Consider the following 27,180-nt stretch of genomic DNA (forward strand, 5'->3'; position numbering starts at 1 on the left):
GTAAAATACAAACATTAGGGAAAACTCTGGGAGAGCAGATACTGTCCTTCAAACTCTATGTAACACCAGCAGCCTGAGCATTTACTGTGAAACACCGGCTGGAGTTCAACTTTCCACTTTACAGTGTCCATCTCCCAAACTCTTAATCTGTGATTACCAGCAATGAATTCAGCTTCCTCTTACTGGAGAAGCAGAAAAGAAGCAGAAAAGAGAAATGCAGAATGACAATGTGCAAGATATATAAAGCTTACATAAAAGAAAATATGGAACAGTTTATACAGCAAGAGGGTTGAATACACTCACTGGAAGARTGACTCCATCACTTTTGGCAGGCAAATTCCATTTCAGCACTGCACATCAGTTACTGCAGATGAGCCCAGTGGAGAGATGCAGAACAGACAGCAGCCTGTTTCACATCCAGTCATTCGACCCCTCTCCCTGCTGGAGTAGTTCTAATGACCAAATTATAATCAGTAGGACTGAACTTCCTGACTCTTGGCTATTTGCTTTTCTGTTGCTGAAAGTTTCAGCTCAAATCTATCAATCATTTAGAAAAAAGTACTACCAACTATATTAAATCTAACGTTTCCTAAGCTTTGAACGCTTGACTTTCTGTCTTCACTGTTCCTCTTTATACAGATTTTTATTTTGTGCCGTTACATACTGAGATATTGCTAAAATTTGATTGACAGGAATTATCTTAATGCTAGGCGCCAGTATCAACCAACAGATGAAATCTGAACGTTAGCCCTGAAAGCCTACAAAAGGCTGCCCAGATTTGTAAGAGTGCAAGAATAGTAACCATATCAAGCAATTCAAGCTGTCAGTGAAACAAAAAAACCCAAACCCACAAACTATTTATTCTTTAAACTAAACTAAACTATAACTAAAAGATAAGTTTTGATATTTTCACTTTTATAAAGTAAACAGATGCAATTATGACTGTTTCTATTTTCTAGTCTGTCATTTCAAGGATGGCCTTTAAGCTTTGTGAAAATGTTGAATCATAGTTTTCAAAGCAGTGTGGCCTACTTCTACAAAATTTCCTCCGTCTCTGGGAAACTGAGATTCATCATGTCTATGTGATGCCAGGCAAAACAGCAAGACACCACTAATCTTAATAGATAATTTTGTGTCCTGTTCTTTCCAGTGTCATTTAATGTAAAACAGTAAGTTTTCTTGTCAAATGCAGCCTTCTCTCTTTTATCAAAAATGACTGTTTTTAAAGGTATTGCTTAAACATATGGCTGTGTCATATAAGTATTTGATTTGTTTGCAGTCAGTCTTCCTGGATAAATTGAATATTTTCTAATATATATTGGATGTTTGTAGTCATACATGCTTCCCACCGCAACTTCTACAGTCCTTCAGGTTCTTTTAAGTGTATTCATATTCAATCCCTTTTAATTCTTTAAGACCTCTCTACCTACTGTCACAAACAATAGGTAAATATCACCAAAATGTAATTAATTACAACCAATGGTAAGTTCTCAGACTTTTTTCACACAGTAGAATGTATGACCTTGTCCCTTCTGATTGCACACCATGCCTTCAGTTGCTGGCTAGATAGGAAAGTAATAAGGAAAAGTAATAAGGAAAAGTAATAAGGAAAAGTAATAAGGAATAGGAATAGAAAAGGAATGGAAAGGAAAAGAGAGGAGAGAGGAGAGAGGGGAGAGGGGAGAGGGGAGAAGAGAGAGGGGAGAGGAGAGAGGGGAGAGGGGAGAAGAGGAGAGAGAAAACCCTCTTACATCACTAACATCTTTTAATGAAGGATAGGAGAAGCCAGTGTAATGTAACTAGCCAGTTCTCTCTCAAGCAGCAGCTCTCTCATTAGGAGCTCATGTTAAAGGACAGATAGATTTTCAAAATCCCCTAAGTGAGTCAGAATCCAGAATACTGATTTCAATGGGAATTAGTACATACTATAGTATAGTATTAAACCTTAGTGCCTACCCACATCTCCAGGAGCCTTCAATATCTTGTTACATCCGTCTACAAATGACCTGCCCAGCATAAGGCACACTATATTGCCAAAGCCACAGGCCAGCATTTAAATATCCTCCACTATTCCAGCCACTAGAACACCTCAGGTCAGTCCCTGTTTAATTATCTTTTCTCACCATCTGAAACTTCCTTCTGAAACCTCCATTGCAGGAGAAGAGTTTGAAGCGAAGGAGTGATGTATCCTGTAGAGAGTTCTGTCAAACATCTAACAAAAATAAAAGAGAATTTTGCAGACTCTGGAGGAAGAAACTTTAACTTGCAAACTGTTACAGAGGATAAACAAGAAAATTAGGCTGCCCATAGCCATTTGATTTATTCCTGAAGTCAAGACCCCTGATGATAAAGTGGTTCTGAATTGCTTCAGCAACAATTTAGTTTTGCCTTAGTGACATACTAGTGTTATTTTCTTTTCCTTGCTCTCCATTCATCTGACAATTGTCTGATTCATTGTTAGCTTTGAAGCCACTGCTATTTTCAGAGATGTTATCCACATCCATATCCTCTGGAATTTTTGAACTTGCTTTTTTCCCTTCTCTTCTCTCCCCCTTTTGTTTTCATTGCTCACTTCTTCCATTTGTCCAAACTCACAGGATCTCTAAACTCTCCCTCAATTCCTCTTTATCATCTCCAGGACCATCAACTATTTCTTGAAAGTTTAGCAATCACATCACTAGTCATAAATACTGAGTAACTAACCATTATGAAAGCACAACACCCAGCACTTCTTGTATTTTCTATGCCATAACATAAAAACCGCAGGTGGATAGAGGTGTGATATGCACTGAGAGCTGCATGGCAGTGATGTCCCTGCTCTATTCTGTAATTTAATGTGCACCCTCATCAATAAGTGCTAAAGGAAAAAGCTCGTTATAGTATCTTTTCCCAGTAAATCCACCCACAGAATCATTTCATTCCTTCTCACATGTTATGGCRGCTACATAAGGAAAAGCAAGCAGCCTGTGGAGTAGAAACTTTTATCAAGATTCCCAAAGGAATCTAGGCATTCAACTCACTGTAGGATCAAAGCACATTAGGAACCTAAAATTCKTTGCCGATCATCATATTTGCTGCTTAATTGGTATAGTTTATCTCTCTCTCCAATGCTATTGATTCTTTAATAAAACTAAGAACCGAACTATTTAAAAAGACATACATTTTACCTAAATGATTCAGTTGAAGAAAATTTTGTTCAACAGTTACCCAGGGAATTCCTTGTTGCTGACAACAGCAACCTCAGTTTATTCTCTCAAGACTGAGGCATTCTGACTTTGAAAGTTGACAAGACTCTCTTCAACAAATCATCTTGGTTAGYGAGCAAAACTAAGTTTTTTAATACATTCTGATTCACTTCTGGACTGGTTTCATACTGGCCACAAACAATTGATAATGTCAGGACGAAGGTGTGCTTTGGTGGGAATGCTCTGGGTGAAGGAAGATCTTCCACTTGTGTTTTGTTTTTTTCTTTCTTCTTCATCCATAAAGCTTTATCCTGGTAACTTTATCCTGGTTATATTTACTTTGCAGTAACATCAAGCCCTCATACAACTGAAAAGAACAAATCTAATCAAACACAAAACTCAGGACAAAACAAGTATTTTTGGGCTGCATGTTAACCTGTCCCTTGTGCCTATGCACCATGATACAGATCTTGATTGGTCACTGATTATATTTTTCCAGAGGACCTCTGAATCATTCAGTGCAGGGGGCAGACAACATTCACTGAGTAAAACACTACTCACTACTCTGATTTACCCTCATGGTTCAATATGTGGACTCCATCTTATATTTAATGCATATTTCAACTCTTTCTATAAAGACAGCATTATCTCATTGGCTTTTCTATAGTGCTCATTACTGTAGGAGATGATTGTTTCATAAATCTACCTATCTTTGCAATATCTTCATAAGGTGAACAGCCGTCATTATTCCCATTCTACATATTGGATGTTAAGGCTGAGACATATATGGTTAAAGGCACACACTCGTTTTTAGTGTGCAGTCTGAGATGACTGCAGGCTGCTTTTTTTTTTTTTTTTTTTTTTTTTTAGAGTACATAGCATTAGTTAAGATCAGATAAAACATAACTAACCTCACTGACTTCAGCTGCAGCTGTGACTGTTCAGTACTTCCGCAAATTGGATCTCTGGGTCTCCAGTTAGGGACACAGAAAATTAGGATCCAACAGTTAGGATCCAACCTCCAAAAAATGGCTTACAAAACTTGGTCAGCATCATGTGGTAATTTTGTTCCAGAGGYAGTGTTAGAACCTGATTCTCTGGGGGAGCATTTTCCTACTTTCACTATGAGATCCTTGATCACACTGCAATTCCCTCCTTTACTTTTAATATAATTTCCAACCTCCGCAATAAAATTTTCAGACAATATTTTATTTATACTACATCACTGTGACTCAGTTTGACCCATTCTTCAATGGCCTCACAACCTCCTTCTTTAAACAGAGGGTCCTGCAATTCCAAATCTGAACCTCCTGGATGACTCTTTCCCTTCTTCTTCACCTTTCATTGCTACAACTCCTCTCAGTAATTTTCTTTCCCCATTTTACTTCTCTGCTTCAGGAAATACTACATGCAAAATTCCCGTATGGCCTCTTAGCCCAGTTTGGCATATGCTCAGCCCTTCTGTTTTAGGGGACAATAAGTTCTTCTAAAATAAGTTCTGCTGATGAATTATGGTGAGACATGTGACAAATGTTCTGTTAGTTTGTGCCTCAAGACTTGTCTGCTCAGTGTAAGCTGTGAATATCCCTGTACCACAGGCAATTTCCATACAGTGCAGGGATATCCAGGTATCTTTACTACAAGGGCTTATTAGCCTCTGTGTCCTGATGCCAAGACTGGTTATAGAGTTATCTCGGTTAGTCCTTACTTGAAAATCTTTGCATCGTGCTCCCTTCTGTTCTGTAGTAATGCCCACAATATTCTTAGCTTTTTTTTTTTTTTTTAACCTCTAAAAATGAGAAGACACACAATAGTTTATGAAACACTTCGAATATGTAAAGCAATATATACAAAAGCAAGATTGGAATTGATAYGATGTGTGCTTTCACATCAACCCAATGCCTCTCTGAGTTTTCTAATAGCCTGCTCTGTCCTCTCTGGACTCCCTTTGCTACTGCTACTTCTGCTCACTGATACCAATACTCCAGTGTCCTGCTGCAGATGCTGAAGTCCAAACCAGGAGCCGTTCTGCTGTCACCAGGGCTGAGTACTGCTGTGCTGGGGGCTGGTTAATGTTCTGCCTCTGCTAAGGGCAGTCTGCAAGGTCTCTCTACCTCTGGAGCTCATTTGTTTTCTAGGTATCACTCAATCGCCTTTGCTAAAGAAAATTCATAATTAGGGTTCCTCAAAATGACACTCACAAACAAGAGGTGTGATTTTGGAAGGAACTAGATTTTGCTAAAGCTAAGCTAAAAAAAAAGGAATCTTGAACAAAATGTCCTTTAAACGACAATAAAGCTTTCATTTCTACTTCTGATTGTACACACTGCAAATTAAAATGTAATATTCAGGCCTATAATCATTTTTTCATTAAATGTGCTATAATATACAGTAGAGTTTTCATGAAAAGAAACTGAAGACTATTCAGAAAAAATACAGCTTTATAAATGCCTTTCTCAAATGGTAATGTTGTTCTTGTTTAAAGTTTTGAATAAACAGTCATATTTATGAAGGAAGCATTAATAGATTCCATAAAATCTCACAGTATACCAGGGTCACAGGGGTTTTAAGAAAGGATTATTGAGTGAAGGCTGCTTATTAAAATATCTGTGACACTTAGAGAAGCTACAAGAAAAGATCAAAAGTCAACGTTATTTTTCCCATGCATTTCCCTCAGCACAAGAAGAAAACAGCCAACATATGGTACACAGAGAGTATTATTCATAGCTACATGTCCAGTGCCTCAAGCAATGAAAAACTTAAGTGCTCCTAATTCTGTCATTATCCTTATTATTATTACAATACCTTCCTTTTATCATAACCATTTTGTCACAAAACCAAACCTGCCTCCTGCCACACTGCTCCAGTGCCAGATGTTTGAATCAGAGTCTTGTGACTCGATATTTTTCACCCTCTGCCTAATTCTAGTTCAGAAGCTTGGCTCCATATCCAGCTCCTCTGTCTCTAATACTGACTTCTTGCTCTCTGCGGTGTTCTACAGTTCATCCTGTGTCATAGCTCATAGTGTTTTATCCTAACAATGACAAGGCTTACTGTAGCAATGACTGTGACAAAATATTTCTCAGTTTGATTTTCCCACATCCTCATCTATCATTTCTGAAGTCTTGGAAATTTCCTTTATTACTCTTATTTTGATTTTTCATTTTTTCATTTTTCTTCCTATTGTTCCCTTTTTTGTCTCTCTGACATATCATGTGATTGTTGCAGTTCTGCAGAAACCCATACAACTATTAATGAATAAATTGGCTCAAGATGGTTTATGAGCCAAAATTGATTCAAATACCAACAAGTTGCCATTAATGAAAAAAGTGCTTATAAAAGTATGGATCTAATTGGTCACTGAGCATTGCATACCACGTAAAACATGATACTGCCTGTCAGGACAAAAGGGACACAAAATGTTAAAACTCATAAACCAAGCATTCGCAGAGCACAGACAGGGGCTCACACAAAATGATAATGTGTTTTATGCAGCAGRTTCATTCTTAGAGCATTTATGGGGAATATCAGAGATGCAGGTTTAATTCTCTTTTCTGTCTGAAGGGATTTAAACCCACATCAATTACCTCACGGCAGAATGCCCTGTTACCAGGCTGTAAAATATTCTGGGGTAGGACTTCCTCAGTCCCTCTGTTAAAATTGTTCCACCTGGGATGAATCAATAACTATTTATTAGATAAGGAACTAGAACCACTGTCTCTCAGTCTTTCCCAAATGGGCTGTGGGTTTGTAGTCTCAACCAAGAGGGCAATGAATATTTAATTATCTCATGCAAAGTGCAATAGCTTCACCTGAAGTAGAGGAGAGCACCTCGCTCTATAATACCCTCTAAACCTAGTTCTTAACACATTTTTCTCATGCAACGTGGATAATGAAGGTGGAAGTCACTAGCTGAGCAACTTGAACACCTATCTCTCACAGTCTGCAGTCAAATACAGTAATAGCACTTAAAAAAGCAGAAAATCTGGGAAAAATCTATGTTGCAGGGATAAAAATAAATACTGTACCATAATAAATCTGTGCGAGGGAAACAGTTACATCTTCAGCCAAAATGCTGGCCTTTCCTATTAGTACTTGTCCGCAACTTTAACGTTCTTTTCTATAGTTCATTTGAATTCAAAACATAGWTATGTTTCACAAATTTGTTAATAACTCATACTGCAGATAAAATGGTAATGAACATATGGATAGAGGTTTTGCAGTAGGAGGGATTACTGTAATAACATTTTTGCCTTCAATCTTTGGTAAAAATTGAAATATTTAAATAAAAGACCTTCAAGACTATGGCACCAGATATTAAAGCTAAGAGATTCCGATAAGTCTCATTCTGCCTGCTTGTAAACTACTCACCATTGTTTGTAATCAGCATCGCAGTTGCAGTAGTACTTGGGATCCGTACAGTTGCGTTCAATGCCGCAGGCACATTTCTGAATGCCAGGTCCTGATCCGCCCCAATAGTAGTGCTTCTCATTGGCTTTTCCAACCCACCAGGTATATGGATTCCCTTCTGCAAGGAACAAGAACACAAGGTTATGATGCATTGAAGAGGTAGCGCTTAATAATACATTATCTGGGCTCAGGTGTTTAATATGCAAACAGCATTAACAACACATAACTGGACAGCCATCCTGCATAGCTGGCAAACAAATGCATCCGTTATTACTGAACAATTCAAAGGGCACTGCCAAGTGAACAAAACACATTTTATTTTCTGTATTTATACTATGTAGAGCTATTGAATTAACCAATTTTTTTTTTTACCTTGTATGCTCTTTGTTTAGCTTTTAAATTGTTCTCTCTTTATGTAAGGAAAATATGTGAGCATGTTCCGTAACTGTTTCAAATTAATTCAAGTTCATATAGTTAGCTATCAGATGGAGAATTCAATATTTGACTACAAATGCTGCACAGAGAGACATTTATTTTCATTTTGTTTTTAAATAACAGCTTTTCATTGCAAATTAATCTGTTTTCACTGAAAAATAAACAAGTTCATTATGCTCTCTCCAGCTGGTCCAAAGCAAAGCTTAAACAGACAGTATCAGCCTCCAAAAGAACGTAATAATTTTTTTCCAATTTCTAAAAGATTTGACGGTTTTAGTGCTTGAGCAAAGGTCGTCTTACCTCAGATATAATCATATTCCTTGGCACCAGGTTTGTAACTTGGTATTTTCGTATGCTGCTATAAGTTCATTTCTAATATTGTTGGACTAACTMAGCCTCTTATGTGTAAAGAAATATAGAACTACTTTAATTTCTATTTTATAAAACACCCTTATTAGAAAAGCTTCTCTTCATATCGCTAGTTCGGCAAGGCACTWAAATATGAGCTTAAGTTTAATCCTATGTGAATAACTCAGTCAATTTCAATATAGTTATTTTAGTGGATTTTCACAATTAAAAAACACGATGGAACTCAGATTATAAACCTGTTTCTTTGCAAGATCTTTTTTTTCTCCTTCTATACTGCTATACATAGCAGTCTGTCATTAAAGCAAATGAAGCCGTTTGTAATACACTTATTAACACTTTTTACATGTAAAATCCTCTATAACAGATATTCCGTTTTTCTTTGAAATAAGACTGAAATAGTTCTGTCCGTACATCTCACTTACACATCTCCAAAATCCTGCATCTATAACCCTAAAAATAATCACCTCACAATTAAATTCCATCATCCAGACCATAAATCTAGTTCCTCTAGACATTAAGTCTACTTCTATCCCAGAGATATGTTGAAAGTAATCCATACAGATCTTTAAAGAAAATTAAAATCTAGAGAGATGGAGAGAGCAACCAAATACTTCCAGGCACGTTAAAAAAAAAAAAAATCAAAAATCAGAAAACTTCACCTCTGAAAACACTTACTTTATTTAATGCTTTTGAATTGTTAAACACAGTATAAAAACACCACTATTGAAAATACAGTAATGTGACAAATTTGGGGTCGCTGACGGTTTTTATTCGTTGTTACTACCACCGCACAGCATGGCCATTCAACCACAGAGCTAATGCACTGGCTATGGTAATAGAATGACTCAATTTGAGAGTCTTAATTGACCATTTTGGCTTCTGTGTCTTGATTACACGGGAAGGGCGGGCTGTGAGTTAGAAGAGCATGTTATGTGAACGCTGCAGTAGCATTTCCAAGCTGTAATAAAACATATCAGATATGGTATGCCTGGCTTCCAAAAGATTATTCAAGGAGAATCATTTAAAGGTAGATGCTCTTTCCCACAGTTAATGACTGAATTGTTTTAACTGACAGAGGATCCAACCATAGCATCAGTGATACAGGGAGCTGCTATTATATTTTTTGTTATCTTTGAGGTTAGTCTATGTGCTGTAGTGGAAAAACTACAGTTTCAGTCAAAATTTTGTTTGTTTACACATTTCCTAACAAGCAAAGGATTGCATGATTCAATCAGCAAGTACTTCACCAAGAAGCAAAATTATTGACTAGAGTACTAGAAGGAAATAAAATTACTAAGATTTGTTAAAAAGAGGATTTAAAATGCAGAAAACAGGTAGAAATGATTAAAGTGGGCGAAAGTGATAGCATAATTAAACACCACAGTGATGGGTATTGTAGAACACTGCGACAGACACAAACCGAGCATGTTTTAACTTCTTTAAACAATAACCAATATACAAATTGAAATCGAGGATGCTTTAGACAGATATTTTTCACGTGTATTGTTTTCAGTGTGGATATACTGCTTTACTCCAGCTAGAGATCTGGCCCAGCCAGGGTGCGTGTGCCTCCATTATTAAGAAAAAACTTACTACCAGGCTGAGGAACGCAAATGAATTTAGGAAGATAGTAAGACGCATGAGGAATTTCCAGAAAAGTCAAGGAGGTAAGCTCTGATTTTAGGGATTTTGCGGTCAGCATTTATTCTGACAGCCATGCCCATGATCAGGAAACCCCACACTGATACACGGACAACTGGTGGCCCTTGTGGACACTGCGAATGGTCTATAATGGGCATGCAGGTTGTGCTAGGGCTTGTGCCGCAGGGCACCTCACTGCCTGGCTCCCATCACGGGCTCCCAGGCTGCAGGGCAGACTTTGCATTACCATACAACCTGATGCACCAGAACAGGATGATCCTCACACTAGAGCACCCTGCTCCTCAGCGGTCTGCGCAGGAGGCCCTGGAGCTGCTTCATATTCTACAGCTGATTAAAAAAGAAAAACATGAGGAGACGCTACTGTGCCCCATCTGCTCTGCGCCAGCCAAATGAGAAAGGCTCTTTGTGGCCACTCCAGCCATGCAAGACAGGCAGGATTTTGTCTGGAGTTTATAAGCTCCAAATTAGGAACAATTTGCTATGCAGATACATATATACTTAGATGACAGAGTACAAAACACAGTAATACTATGGGGTAGACTAAAAGATCAACAGAAAACAGAAGCTGTAAGAAAAATCAATCATGAAGGGAACAAACCATTTAGAAATAGGACCATACTCTCCCATTCTGCCCCATTTTATACAGCTATTGTCTCCTTTTGAGAATGTGAATGTTCCTGTTTTATAGCTCTTTGCTTATTATTTCTGCCCTAAATTGCTGGAAAGGGTTGATACAAACAAATGGAGCAATGTACTCCAGTATGAAGACTGATCACTAACAGAAATCACTGTAAACATCACAGTATTTTATCATACACAGCTATTCTGCTAAAATAGTAATACTTTTGGCTTCGGGCTTTAGACGTGAGTAACTTCAGTTTCAGGAGGAAAAACAGTGGAGGGAAAAAGTTCTTCATACATGTTGTCAAGCGTATTGCCATGGCAAATTAACACCAGAAGATACTTTTCTGTTTTTGAAGCTCTTTTCTTCACACAGAAGCAAATTTTGAGTCACGGGATGACATATTATTTAATTGTTAAGAGCTTATTTTTTTCAAAGGGCTGTGGAGAAATAGCATCAGGACAACAAGGAACAGGAGAGGAACTTGCAGTCTGCCTTGGGGTTTTGATTAGAATCCAGTCTTGATGCAGAACTACTCTCTGGGAAGGAAACCACTCTCCTTTGAGGACTGCTGTAGGAAGTATCTAAATAAGTACATGTGTACTAAGTGTATGATCAAGCTGCATTTTCATTTACCTTCTTGAAGAGAAGACTCTTACAGGTTGCAAGTGCTTTTTTATTCTGTCACATAAAAGAAAAGTAATCATGCTACTGGAGTATAATGTGGATACCAAAAAAATGGACAAACACATCCAGCCCTTAGGAGGTACATTAACCTTACAGACACAGTTTATGTCTGAGTTGTGAAAGCAATCTTAGCAAATACTCTTTTAAGGACAAAACAGCTCATCTCATTTAAATGGGGTATGATATGGACAGAGAATTTTGCCAGAACATCAAATTCAAACCATATGGTTAGTGATTCAAATCTCATTCTGTCTAGAAAAAGCCTTTAACATTTACTTGTTATACAGGTAACAGTGGTTGCAGTGGCTTTGCAATACTGCAATTTGGTGAAAAGTAATGAAAAATATTAGTTCTTATCTAAATCCACGTACAATGTTATCCCAAAATTGCAGTAATTAAGTCACAGTTTTTAACAAATCCAGCCATCAGTGTTTTCTGTTAAGTAGTGCTCCACAGAAAATTCAGAAAAGAGAAAAAGACTAAGGAAACCTCTTTGTATTCTCACAGATCTTGAGTATCATAAAAAAGCCATTCCTTTTTCATTTCATAAATATCTCTTCTTATGAATCATTTCATTTAATATAAAAACATACCCAGCCGAAGTTAATGTAGTATGAACAGAACTCTTAACAGTCAATAATATATTTATTTCTAACATAGAACAGTCTCAAAATATCTAATTTTTGCAAGAACACTATATTCTATTAAGCAGTTAATAAAACATTATTTTTAAATGCAACTGATTAATAAAATACGGGATAATTTCAACATCTGGGGGCTCTTGTTTCAAAGCTGCTCAGTACCTGAGTGGCAGTAATTGAAGTGGCAGTATTGAGAGAACTCAGATTAAGCAGCTGAATAAAGTGGACAGACACTTAAAAAGTGCTCAGTATTCAGATGTTTCCATTCACAATACAGCCCTTACAGTGCTGATGACTGCATCTGTTACTTGTAAACTATTTTAAGGAGCTAAATGCTGCTCTTTGATTCATCACCTCTTCCCAATCATAAAGTTCCCTTCAGTCTCCTCCTCTTCGCCTCATCAGAAAATACTACCTTTTGCAACAGTAACCTGCAAAGCCAGCCTCGCTGCCATAGCCACTGAAGGAAGAGTGGAAGTGTATTGCTTCTGCAGAAAGGGAGGAGGCTGCTCTCAGCTTCAGCAACTACTCTTATTTTTCCAATTTCCAGAAACAAGAGAGCAATCGGGTAATCATCCCAGGCTCTTTCCTTGGTTCTTTGTCCCAGCTCTTTCCCCTTCTTAGCACTTCATCTTGGGAGGAACGGCAACAGGAATTAATATTGGCATTACCGCTAAGAATGTGGTCCATTTTGCCCAGTATTCTGTATCTGACAGTGGCAATGGAAGGCAATACTTAGGGACAACACGTGTGTTGGGCTGTTGCTTGTGGTTCATTACCTTTGCTCTCCCTCACCATCCAGTAACGGCATTAAGGATGCTAAAGGCTTTACCCCTGCCTCTTCCTGTTAGTATCTATTTATGGATCCACCACCCATGAATTTGCCAAATCCCCTTTTGAACATGCTTCTACTGTCTGCATCCACAGGCTCTTGTGGGGAATCAAAGCAAGCTGCAACTTGCTCTGGCTGATGATGACCCTACCTCTACATACCAGGAATTCTTCCTCACCTTTTTCTGGTCTTTAAAATCAAAGGGAATTAAAAAAGGCTAGGAACACTCCCAAAACAAAGCCAATGGTTCATAACCTCTGAAAAAAAAGAGACCATTAAAGTTCACTGGAGCAGCTTACTTTAACAAATGTATTTAGCTGATCCCCTACATGCAATTAAGAGCTAAGCTACCGGACTGGATAGGTTTGCATTGAAGTACATGGAAAAATGGAAAAGGTGTTTGGATGACTGATTTTTTTTCTTTTTGAAATGGGATAATTCCAGTTATTCATTAACATAAAAGTTTCCCTAATAAATTCTAGGGATTGTCAACTACTACATTATGTGCACAGTTGCTACATTTTCCAGTAAACTTTCTTTTGTTTGCTTCTTTGCTGACTGAACACATCAAATCAGCAGGAGTTTAATTTATTGCCTAGTTCTTACTATTAGAAGGATAGGCCCAAAGATATCTTTCTGAATAGTTATAAAGTACCTACAGCTTTGGAAGCCTAAATTAATGATAGTTAGAAAGGAAATTTATATACCAGGGATAATATAAGATTAAGGCACTAGAAAGAGAAAACTTTTAAAAAAATATTAATCTGTATGTGTGGAAAAGCTGTTAGAATTCTTCTATGTTCGAATGAAATGCATTCTTTACACTTTGTATTAAGCTACACTAAAACATACAGTAATTTTAGACTAGCTGTTGATTTTAAGTCAAGGTTCATTAGAGTCTGTGCAGGAACTCTCACTGATATTGTACTGAAGAAAGAGGCACCGAAAGAATGATTTTATCTCTATTTAAGAAGTTCAGCATGCTAGCATGGCTCTGCGCCTCACAGTTCACTCTCACCTTGTTTTCTGCTGCCGCCTTTTCTCCTTGCACTTGCATCAGTAGCATCTTTTCCACACAGGTCAAACCACTCTTACCAACACTGTGACTCTCTTGCCTCAGCTTCTGAAGACTTGGTATTTGGCAAAAACAAATAAATAGGGTTTGATATCACCCATGTATTAAGTGCATCCATGTATTCTGATTTAGGATTCTTAAAGTCAAGAAAGCCAAAGCTGGGTAGACTCTGCTGATCTACTTAATTATGTGTTTATGTCATGTTGCTCACCGTTTTCCTTATGTATATAATTGGTCTCTGCCACTGACATGCATGGGTATCAGTATCAAGCTGGTAAGACACTTTGCAGGTTTACTGCCCCTGTCTTGTGTCATGAAGTGCTTGCCTGGACTGAACATGCTGAGTAGTTTCATGAAAAAAGCAGCGACTCCTAACTGAAAATACTGAGCCGTAGAGCAGATTCTGCTCTTGTTTGCACCACAGGCATATCTGTGTCAGTTTAAGTGACTGACTAAAAAGTTGAATTATTTGAAAATGACAGAAGAATCTATATGGCTGATGACATTTCCAGATTTTAGTACAGAAGGTGGCTTCTTTAATGAAATAGTTGTTCTACTTCAAATATAAAATGAAAATTTTAGTGTAATATTTATACATGATAGTATTGAGAGTGTATTTATTTTATTTTAGTATTTTCACTATTTTCTATTTCTTCAGTAATACTTTTTCCTTTGTCTTCTGTTATACTGTGTAGTGTAATATATGCACATGAATTTCATATATAAATGACATGTTAAAGGAAATAAATTCTTACGTTACTATTGTCATTTTGATATCTGATAAAACATCTTCCTTTCCAGCCAACTAGAAAAGGGACAGATAAGGAAAAGCTTATTACTTACAAAAAGATGTATCGGTGTTCGTAAGTCTCCTAATGACTATGGGAGTTAGATTAGTTATCTCATGGCAACATAAATGCAGCATTTGAACAAATGGGAAACGTAGGGCAGAGAACAGAGGTTTAAAAAGAAATCAGCCAACTAAAAACAGTAGCAAAAGAACAAAGCCTTGGCACCCCGGAAAGCAGAGCTCCCTAATTTATAGCTGCTGGAGAGCTTTATGGGATTACAACTGCAAACTTTTAGTTTATTATTTATGATAACTTCATTCTGTAGATACTCGTGTTTCTTTTGGTTCTTTTGTCATGGTGCTAAATCTAATAAATTCATTTTTTTTCTTTTTCTTTTTTCTTTTACTATGTCTATCCTGGAATATTTTTTTTTTTTTTACATTCACCGAGGGACTTGGTCTATTTGACAGAAGTATTTATTTATAAAAACTGTATAAACTATGTGAAAATTTAAGATTTAAAGTCTATTCAGAAACAGAATCATGAAATATGGAATATCCAATAAGCCTGATAATACAAAAATTTATATGATTTGATATATAAACCCATGGTCAAGGCTTTTATTATTGTAAAAATACCTAAAATGAGATTTTTTTTCTTTCCTAAGTTGTTAAGGATCATGTTATACTTCAAAAGTAACTYCTAACTGAAAAATGTTGTTCATATTATGGTAAAAACGAAGATTAATATCGGAAATTACTTGAGAAAAGCAGGCAAAATATCAATGATGATTTTACATTGAYATATTCATAAGAACACTTTCAATTAAGCTATTTTTGCTTGAGAACCATTGATCAGTTATACGTATAACATACTGTAGGGCCTAACTTTCTTTGTGCCAAATCTCTGTGAAGMTAATACAATGCATCCTCTCCAGTCTTTTCTTACTAGCACTTATGAACTCATCTTCCCTCACTGCTGTTGGAGGCAAGGCTAATGACCTCCCCAGCCCAAACTATAGGAGTGTCTGTGATCTCCACTATCAGAATTTGGAATCAGTGTTTCATATATACACCAGGAACCTGGCTTCTTAACTGTGTTTACACCTCACCATGTCCTTTCAGCTTTAGTTGCTTTTTGGTGCAGAAAGACTAGAGGAACCGAGAAGAGTTTAAATTTTATAGTCTGTATCTGGTCAACATTGGTGAAGTGTTTGAGCAACAATAATTACCACCCACTTGCTGGCACGCACGCCTCAAGTTGTCGATCAGGTACTGCAATGCATGAAAGTGTTCTCGTGTCCCATTACATTTGCCTGCTAATGTTTCAAAGAACATATAACAGGATGTATATATTGATTCCAGCATATAAAGCAGCAAATACAAAATCTTATCCTGGCCATTAGAGATTTGGTTAAAGAATCTTTTCGGTAAGGTAAAAACACTTCTCCTCGCTCTCTTTTTGAATAGATTTCTGTAATTTCTTTACCGTACCGTATCTTTTTCTTAAAATTCCCTCCCCTGATCAACAAAAACATAGGCAAAACAAACTTTTTTTTTCAGAATTAGTAGGCTACAAAAAGAGGATCAGGAGGGAGAACTATCATGTTGGTGTCCGATGGCATCTTATGACAAAGCTTTCTGACAGCTTTATTTTGCTGTTAGACAGATTTACTCTTTGACCCAGCTCACGAAAAGCTAATATAGTACAAATGTTTTTTTCCCTTGTCAAAACTCATATTCCAAGCTGAAACACTACTAACCAAGCCTGCCTTTTTATTTATTTATTTTTTTTGGGAATCAGGTCCTATGGTGAGATTTATCTGGAAAAGCAGCTGTTGGACTTTCTTGCATGCTACTATTTGATTTTTTTTAAAGTGAACCATTACAAAATCACCACGGTTCCTACCWTACTCTGCAATGTAGTATGCTACAATTACAGGTGTTATAAATAACTGTGTAATGTAAATTTACTGAATYATTAGAGGCCAAAGGACAGTGTCTCTGCCCCAGCTAATACTAAGGGGAAAGTAAAAGTAAGCTCTTTTAGCCAATAATATGTCATTCATGGAGAATGTACACATACATATGTATTTTTCAAAAATAGTTCATTAAAATTTTGCAYATATAATGCTGAAGCAATGGGATTACCAAGCTTGTTCTGGAAGGACATGCAGGATGTCCACACCGGGATGCTCAGGTGCCAGCAACAGCAAGGCAGAAAAAGTACAGTGTCTTAGTAGTGGAAACACAGGCTACAACTCACGCTTAATTTTGCCTAGCAAGGCTATGAAGAACTCATATTTCTATATCACGTGTTTGCAAAGAACATACCAGAGAAAAATCCATTCAGAAAGATTTCATGATGTTGCTAAAGAAGTGAGTGTYGTTTTGCGATCAGTTGCCAAAGTTATTTCTACCCAGTCTTGACACACAGGTAAAAAGCGTATCTATATATCCACACCCATTACCACTGACACATGGTAGGTTAAGGCCACTAAATCCCCTGAACTATTTAACTTCTTTATGAGGACTAAAAAAAACAACTGAAATCCACTGACGGTATTTTAGCAGTAAGGGAAATTTTGCAGTTTTCTGTAGCAATAGCCTCCTCTTACAGCAGAGATCCACTGGGAAGCTTTCAGAAATTGTTATTAGAGCAACAATATTCTTACAAAATATGATTTATAAAAGGAGATTGTAAAATCAAATGGAAATTATTATATCAGACAGTATGAAGAGTCATTTAAGCTGGCATTCAATACATTGGAAACAAGGCAAATGCCAAAAAAAAAGTTCCGTAAGAGGTTCAGTAAACGATACTGGTATTGACACTCACATGCTGTGATCACATTTTTAGATGAATTCCCTTGCTGTTAACAGATAATGACGACAGTCAAAATGTTCCTTAAATTTAAAATAGCTGAATAATTCTTGTGATCTTGCTTTGCACACCTACACAAGGGTGCTTTTAACCTTTACAGAAAGGAAAATAGATAACATTCTTAACTTAGATGTACCTACATGATTCACTCTTCTAGCAACACTCTGCTTCCTGCTGCTCCATTTTATCTGATTTGCAGTAATAACAGTGTACATGGAACTAAGTATTGTGACTCCTTAAGAGCTGATGCCATTATTTTGCTAACAAATGAACTAAACCCAACAAAATCCCAAGGTAAATTAAGCCGCACTCTGAGTGAGCAGAACTAATGAAAGCTTTTCCTGCAAGCAGCCTTTCCTCAGAGGTGCCCCACCACTCTTCGAGCACTGCTCCCTTCAAACCATTGCTCCCTACCCCCAAGCACAGCCTCGCAGGAGTTTAAGGTGAAAGAAAAAAGCCATTAAAACAGCCAGAAGACTTCAGGCTTCCCTTCACCCATGAGGACTCAATATCAGGCACTTCATAGGCAACATGGACCGTGGCAAAACTGGAGATTAGTTTGAGGGAGCAAAAGGCTTTTCCGTTGTTGATGAGGCTGCTGCTGTCAATTTTCCTTCCTCACTGATCCTTGAGGAACCTCAAAACACACAGCCTTACTTCTTCCTCCCCACTGTGGCTCCACTGCTGTATTGAAAGCTCTGAATTCCCGCTAGTTACAATGATAATCCTACGTCAGATCTCAGCGTCACACATTTTTTTTTTAATTACACAGTGTGCATGTATAATTTTGAAAACACAGTTGGCACAACCATATGAATACAGACATTAGCCTCTTTGCATGGTAGCCCTGCTGCTCCCCAAATGACTGCCATTCCAAAGCTGGAAGGCATCCTATCCTTCAGAAATGAAAACGAAACAAAACAGGCATTTCCATGACTTGTCATGTGCTGTGTTCCATACAATAATAATGTACCYTAAATGGATTTCAAATGAGGAAAAAATGACTAGATGAGCCTCTGCACTGAGGCTTACAGCAGCCTGACTACCGAGCATATTCAACTGAAAATAAAGGAAGCCACACTACACAAAAAATACAATGTTGGGACCAATAAAAATGAAAATCAGAGGTCCAAAACTGAACCATCTGTTAAGCAATGGCTGTTCGAGACACAAATGGAACATGTAAAAGAATAACACTCCCAAACACTCTCCCGTCAGATTGAATTTGCATCCCTCTCAAGTTCCTATAGTCCAAATCCTTTCATTTCATAGGGTTTTTGCTGCCTTTGAGAKTAACCTATAAGGTATTACAGATTATTAGATCCTTTTATTAAAAAACAGATGAATGTATGAATAGCCTTTTAAAGGATATACTTAGTACACACAATTTTAGAAGCTGTATGAGATATGAATAACGCTAATGCCACTACAGAGAAATCTAATCAAATACGAATTTCAGAGTGAACGGAGAGAAGCAGGGAAATGGGTAACTGATTTCAGATGTGTGATGTGTTATTTTCAAACTTGTCAAATTTGTCTCTGGATCCTGTGCTGGGATATGATCAAAAATAACTAGAACCCCTTTTCCAGGTAATCATTTGTCAGGCTTGATTTCTCTTCTAGGTCAACTTGGGTCTCATGGCTACTGTAAGAACCATGTCTCTATTGATTTTGGGGGAACAGACATACATATTGATCGGAACTGACAACYGGAAAGGTTAGGTGATGTGTTTTACATTGTCAAATCACCACCTCCTGCAGTTTGAGTTCAGGGCACTCTTTTTCTTCATTGAAGCACACGGCTTGTTTCATCAGTGCAGCCATGCACATTCATTCTCACACGTGGGTTTTAGATTTCTCCATGGAAAAATAGAAATTGGCTAATGACGCACTTTATTGAGGACCTAATAAGATATTATAATAATCTCTTACTCTACAGAGTTGAAATGGCATTTCTTAACTATCTTTATATACTCAGAGGGCAGAGGAATTATACTGATGAAGTGTGTGAAGTACTCATTGCTATACTAATAATAGAAAAAGAACTCCAATTTCATCGTCTGCTGTAAAACTTGGTTTTAAAAGCCGATGCCAGAGCACTGATGTAAAGAGTGATTTCCCTTGCTTTGTGTGATAAAATTTGTTGTAGTCTCATGCTCTAGAGGAAGAATGATATATTGGTGAAGGTAACAAAATTAAAAGGTTTTCAGTTAGTCAGTTCTTTGGAGAACTTCTGCTGTGGCACGTGGTTTTCTTTTGTGAGGGCCCAGAGAATCCTGCTCCCCAACAGGGGTTCCCTCCCGGCACTCAAGGCCAGCTGGCTGGTAAGAGAGAGCTGTCTGAGAAACCTCAGCTGCCCTTGGAGTTGCTCCAAAAAAACTGAGAGAAGTCTCAGCAGAGGCTCCCCCACAAAAACAGCTCTACTAGGCAACACCATCTTCAAATAGTGATATTAATGGGAATAAACTGGATGACTTYGATTTGGACCTATGATTTTTACACTGTTTTCTGCATCATATGCATCTTTTCTTCACCTGCTTCCATGATAAGGGTGCTCAGATGTCTACAGAACTACTGCTATCTTCTAAACAATGACTTAAATATGTGCTTAAGGAAAACAGATCACAACAAACACAACATTTCAATGCATTTCTGAACTTAGCTAAGAAAAATAATACTTGATATTAAGTGAAGTGTTAATTAAGAGATTCATACAATGCAAAACTGACATGGTTACTCACTAAATGGATGTAAAARTCAATGGATGAATCTCAAAACACAAAATTGCCACTGCTGTAAACAACCCAAAGCAAGGGATAATGACAAATATCATTGAAGACAAATTACTGATAGAGAGGTACCAAGCTGAACCACTTTCTAAGCTCAGCATTAAGCAAACAGTGTGCCCAAGTGAAAAATCAAATATTTGGAAACAAAGTATTCAAACCGTACTTTTAAAGYGGGGACAGTAGATCTGTTGCAGAAAGCAACAACTCTCAGCAGGATTTTAACACAGATGCACAGTATGGTACTGAGGAGGTATAAAAAACTCCAGAGATAAATACTTCTTTATTAGTAAGAGAAACATAAAAATCACTCCCCCGCCCCAGACTAGGATGAACTAGAGATAGAAACAGTGCATTGCACTCTTCATAAATTCGGCATATGATGTGACTGTTAATGATAGAGCAGGTCCACTCCTTACTGCTAAGAAGAAAAGTAAAAAATGGAGGGAGATTTTAAAAACTGTTACAGAATGAGCATATTGAAGAGCCTACAGTCTTTAGTTTAACATACAGAGCTCTCAACTTATGAGATAAAAACATTTTGCAAGTATGCTGTCATGCTGCATCTCAGTTAACATATTCTGCAAGTTCTCCTGCAGTGACTAGACCCTACAAGGCCCAGAATACTGCCAACTTTGGAAGTGAGATTTGGTTTAAGAGTTCAAAAACCCTGGAATAAAATGTTAAAGAGCAACTTGGTTACACACTATAAACACCTACAGGGAAAACAGAAATTTCAGAGGTTATTATGAAATTTTTCACTGCAGCAGACAAAACATAAAAGCAACTCWCCAGTAGAAGAGGAAGCCAGGTAATTTAAAGCTAGAAATAAAGTTCAGTGAAGTTCACTAACCTTTGGCACAATTCACAGAATTATGATAGATTCTTCAACACTAAAAATTTGTATACTGACAAATGAGATCTTTTCTAAAACATATGCTTCTGTTCTACATAAACAGAAAATGCTGTGCATGTTTTATATAGGAGGTCAGATTAAATGGTTGTAAAAATCCCTTCTGGTGTTATACTCTACATTGTAAATAAAACAAAAGATAGTGGCTACCTTTGTAAACCAGGAAGCTTTGGTGCAGAATGTGACTGATTTTCCACTTGTACTTGATAGATAGTCTATAAAATGGATACTTGATTGCTTCTCTGCAAACAGCACTGGATTCCTGTTTGTTTTTGGTAGTGAATCCATCCAGGGTTGGTTTTGGAAGCTGTTACTTTTGTGCAGCGCTAGATTATTACAGTTCTGCCTCTGAGAAGTCGCTTCTCTTGTTGTGTTTCATTATCGTAATTTTATCCCCGGTTAGTGGACACACATGCCCCAACATGACATGGCCAAGTCATACAGCTGCACCAAACCCTCTCCTCAGCCTGCTTAGGTTGCATCTATTCATCAATGCCTGGTCAAAACTTGCTTCTTCTTCAATTTCCAAAGAATTGCAGAATAATTTAGAGTGGCTGTGGTTGGCGGGGGGGGGGGGGAATGACAAGGGGAGAGCAGGACAATGACATCTGGAGGTCTTGTAGTCCCACTAGCTGCTCAAAGCAGTATGAGCTTCGTATTTAGGTCAGAGTGCTGATCTAAATCAGTACTCCCATATTTGGACATTTCCAAAGATATGGATTCCACAACCTTTCTGGGCAGCTTGTCCCAATGGTTAACTACTCTCACAGTGAAGAACTTCCTTAAGACCAGCTAGAATCTTCTCTGTTGCAATTTGTTTCCATTGCCTCTTACACTTTTGTTGCCCATCTCTGAGGAAAGTCTAAGTCTGTATTTGTTTTCTCGAAAGCCAGGTAATGGAAGACAGCGATTAAACCTGCATACAATGTCCTCTCCCCTTAGMCTGCTATTCTTCAGGCTGAACAAACCTGTTTTTCTTTGCCTTTACTTGTATATCATCTGCTCCAGTCTCCAAACCATTTTTGTGACCCTGCCGCTGCAGTTGCTCCAGTTTGTCAACGACTTTCTTGTGCGGAGGAACACAAAATTGGACTGTTAAACTACCCAAGGTTCCTGCCAGCTCATTTCTCCAGTATGTAAATTGTCCTCTATCCACCCGACTTTATAGCATATCGACCAGACTGGTATTATACGTGAAATAGTGAGGGTGCATTCTGTCCTACCATCCTTTTTTTTTTAACATATCCATTGAACAGTATTGGCCTTAATATTGATCCCTGAGGAGGACCACTGCCTGTGAGCTGGACTCCGAATCACTGATGGTCCACTCAGTTTTCCACTTACCTTGTAGTCTAAAGACACCAAGCCTGGTGACATTCAGAGCATAACGTAAGATTAGTCTCCCTTCTCAGTTTCAGATACTTACAACCGATCTGATAGAAAGACACTTTGGTGTTTGGACTAAGTACCCCTAGGTTTTCACATGTATTTCACGTAACCTGCTCTCCTATTCTACTTTTTGTATAACTATTATATGATTACTATTACTATTACCTGTCTGGCAGAATTAATTCTATAAATTAATTATTTTATCTATCAGATAAAAATGTGCATTTAACTCTCAAAGTGAGTGCCRTTTTCTAGCACATTTTCCTGCAACAGATTGAATTTACCAAGATTTTTGTGCGACTGATGTATCATCAGAGTTCTGAAGCCATTTCATTAATGTGAACTCAGACAGACTGACCAAGCTCTAGCTTTTAATTTTCTGCCTGCACTAAACACCTGAGAAAAGGCCATTAAAATTATTATTAAAATCTTTTTCAGGGTATACAGAAACTGGCTTTTTTTTTCAGACATTTGTACTATACAAATAGGGATATTTGCTGTTCTCTTAAACTTATAATCTCTTTGATGTAGATGCTGTCATGGAGATATTTTTAGAAATATGCTCAATCTGTGCTAGACAATACAAAGGCTTAGTATTTCTCTGCCTGGGTCACTTAAGATGATCTTTGAATTGGATGCTCTTGCAATTGCATTCACAGAATTGCTGTTTACCCTCATATTAAACCACAGCATATCACATTATATCACAAACAGGGATGCAGTTTGAGAGCAGCTTTAATATTTCAGATTGACTGCCAACTATTCACTGTAGTTTGTAGACAGTGACTTACCATGAGACAGAAACTAGCTAAAAGAGATATTGATGGTTAAGGAATATTTGTTTTCAGAAGGAAACACTAAAAAAGATTCTGCACTATGAACTTGCTGGGTGAGGTCCAAAAAGAACTGCAAGCTGCAAGTCCCCTAATGAGTAACTTATGAATTGATTCTGTATCTTCTATGTCACATATACCTTTTGTTTATGACTTACTGCGGTTACCTGCATCTTATCAGGAACGACTGTGCCTCTAGCTGCTGTCTCTTTTCCACGTCTTAAATTCTGCCAGACTCTAGGAAAGCAGAGGTGTTGTGCAATCTGACCTAACTGAAATGGCAGCTGAGAGTCTAATTTATTAATGGATGATCTGGAAAAAGTACTACACCTTTGAAGAACTACATACACAAAAAAAAGTCTTTTGGTACAGATGCCCCTCAATCAGCCAATAGGATGTCTAAAAGAAAGGACAAATGTTGAAAATCAAATCCTGCTGAGGTGTGATGGTACTTCTGGAACAGAATAGCCCAAGTAGAAGGTTGTTTTATGTTTAATCTACTGACCCACTGCAAACTTCCTGCACGACCTTGGACGAAATGTTCAATCTCTCCACATCTTAATTCACCCTGTAAAGCACTTTTGCAGCCACAGTCATAAAATATTGCATGGTTGCTCAGATGAATACAGTAAAGCTTGGGTGGTGCTTGTGTAGTAATCTCCCAATTTCCCCCCGCCCTCAACACTTATAAACAGCAAAGAACACAGAGTTGCTGGCAAAGAACTTCAGACAGAACCACTAGTACAAATACTTTCTTCAGATTACCAGACTTGACGAGAAATTGCTGCTGAACCTATGCTAAAAGACAAACTAAAACTCTCAAGGAAATACTAGGCTATTTCGTTGTCACATAAATCGTTCATTTTTCTGCCTCCTAACCATCCCTCCACTCCTTCCAAAAGAGTAAAGACAGTATGACCACTGTTTTTAAGAGCAAGAATTTGGAAACTAATTAATCAACTTATGTTCATGGTAAGCTGGCAATCCAACTTAGAAATGAAATACACTTAATATCTTAGTCTATTTTACTAAACATACAAGAACCTTATTCAACCTGAACATCATGATATGAGCTTCCTTTCAAATACTTGGTACCTTACTGGTACCTTTCATCTCCTCAGTACACAAAGGAATTCCTAGACAAGAAGGTCACCTTGGCCTCAATCTAACTGTGCATGCAAAATAAAGAGAACATTCTTTCCTGTGCACAGCTAAATGTCTTCTCTGATTACATACCACTGAGATTCATCACAGCTTCATGTACCTAGAATGAGTTATTAGTGAATTATTAATTATTCTGCCTTTGTCTTTGAAATAATTGTGGGGAAAAAAGGGAAAATCTGTATCCATAAATTTCACAGTAGGTCCTCGATTCTTCTGGTAATTTAAATCTTTCACTTCATATTTGTATATGCATAAGGCAAAATGGAATGGACATCTGTTATATACAGAGAAAAAAGTGGGAATTGCTTGCTACTTTCAGAAAAAAGTTGCAACTGTCTGAAATGAGACCTCCTTGATGATGCGAAAGGTTACCTAAATCTAACAGTCTCCCATTTACTTTCCTTTAACTTGGAGGAGCTCATGATTCCTCTATCCAGATCCATCAGTTTTGCTGCTGACGGAGGAAGCTGACCCATAGCGCAGCCAAGGACTCCAGGGAGGAGGGATCTGCTAGGTGAGATGGGTAGCTCCCTTCACGTCTCCCTTTACCCTCTGCACTGAGATGGGCCCCACTGGAGGAGACAGCAGAAGGGATTCAAAGACACAGTACAAATAGCAACAGACATACCTGAGAAACCTGCCTTCAGACAAGACATACCTATTTCAGAAGGAGGAAAAGACACGCAAGGCTGAGTAAAGTAAAAAGTAGTTTGCATCATAACATAGAAATTTTCAGCCATTCCCAAGAAATAACCTATTACTCTAGCAGTTCAGTACAGTGCTTCTTTAGCTGTAAATCAAACACTCTCCTTGAGATATTTGGCACTCTAACCTGAGAGCTATTCTGTGATGAGGTATGAAGAGGCAGTAATCAGCTGTGAGCTGTAAGTCAAATTCACCAAAACCAATTTTACTTGCCATTTYGTATATACTCCAGAACAAACAGCTCAGATCTACCATACAGTAAGACTAGCTTTAGCACACCTCATATCAGATCAGAAATATTGCAAACACATATGCAAAAGGTGCTGATTTGGTACGAACTCACCCTGCTGGTTCAAATTTGTTCCAAAGGCTATTATGAATTTACTCTGTAYTGGCAGGCTTTGTGCTTTATCAAGTATTGTCTGCCTATACCACTTGAACTTTGTGCCAGCCCATGTACATCTGTCATCTGTCCTCCTGCAGGTGACATCAAACCAGCATAAGCACGTGAAACTCTTGTTAACTTCATTACCGTGCTCTCCAAAAAATTAAATGCAGATTCAGTCATGTTCAYGTGCCTGAACTAGATCAAATATATACATTGCTGGATCATCCAGTACTGTACAGAACTGATATTAATGATGAACTGATATTAATGATAGTGGAACAGCCACAGACCTACTCATTGCCAAATTTCCAAAACTGCATTCCTTGATTAGAAACAGACAGCAGCATCAATTAAGGCAGACTAGCAGGTCTGATAAATGATCAAAGATACAAAATGTACTTAAAGCTCATGTCTACAGTTCCAGAAATATGCCAGATGTTCTCCAAAACTTTTGACTGAAAATACAATAAAAAGAGAAGACTGTTTAAGCCAACACTTTTCTAGGAAGATGCTATGGCACATTACCTCCCTCATGGAAGTTGACAGGTAGTAATTATGTAATATTACATCTTTCTATTTTGTTTTTGTGAGCTAACAGTTCTGGAAGAGATATACAGATTGTTAGGATGCAGTATATTCTTAGGATCCTGTAATGAGCAGCAAAGAAATTTGCTCTTTGCCTTAATATTTCAATATGATATTTATTCTTGGTGCAGAAATGGTCCCCAAATGAATACTGTCATTATAATTAATGGGAAACAGGACCAATACTTGACACTGTGGGGAGGAAATACCATAGGATAAATCAAGATCTTCCGGCTGGAGAAGGGGTAGGGGGAGAAYACATATGAGCACATTCCAGTTGCTTTTCTACAGGGGAATCAGCATTATTTTTATCTGGGATCCCTACGGCCAGCCATTCACATTGGGTCCTCTCCAAACGGAAATGCAATACATTTCAGATGAAGCACCAGTTCTCTCTAGGTTTCAAGAGAGATAACACGAATATATGCACAAGGAATTATGGAGTGTTTCTGATGTCTGATGAGTTCCATCAGACTGAGCAAACTTCTGCATTACTGAAGCATTCAAGGCAGGTGATAGCAAAAGATCCAGTTCTTCGGATGAGACAATATTTTCTTCTCTGTGTTACATTGCAGAATGAACATAGATTTTTTTTTCTGCACAATTCAAATCCAGTAAATTGGCAAAATCATAACATTTAAGTTTTACATTATTATTTATAAAAAGAGTAGGAAATAAAATTTCTAATTAACAGRCACATTAGTGAAACATGTAAACAAGCATTTAAGTCTATAACTATTAAAACAGGGTGTCTTGAATGATAACTGTAATTAATATATGGATAATTGTTGAATTAATGCCTGTTGAACATTTATTGCTGTAGTA

The 27,180-nt window shown here is 37.6% G+C and overlaps 1 protein-coding gene across 2 annotated transcripts in view; it reads right to left on the reverse strand.

Moving 5' to 3' along the window:
- Positions 1–27,180, reverse strand: part of CNTNAP2 (contactin associated protein 2) — a 1,098,090-nt gene that overhangs the window by 195,924 nt on the left and 874,986 nt on the right. Inside the window, exons 14-16 of one of the 2 annotated variants that reach the window (XM_085320205.1) lie at positions 7,557–7,713; positions 6,778–6,854; positions 4,097–4,100 (exon numbers count right to left, since the gene is read on the reverse strand). In XM_085320205.1, coding sequence (XP_085176331.1) covers positions 4,097–4,100; positions 6,778–6,854; positions 7,557–7,713 — 238 coding nt within the window. The remainder of the gene's footprint in view (positions 1–4,096; positions 4,101–6,777; positions 6,855–7,556; positions 7,714–27,180) is intronic. The other variant, XM_085320206.1, reaches the window with a different exon arrangement.

The sequence above is a fragment of the Rhea americana genome, unplaced genomic scaffold (assembly GCF_003343005.1).
Source record: "Rhea americana isolate MKP2758 unplaced genomic scaffold, rheAme1 scaffold_62, whole genome shotgun sequence".
In the NCBI taxonomy this organism is placed as follows: Eukaryota; Metazoa; Chordata; class Aves; order Rheiformes; family Rheidae; genus Rhea; species Rhea americana.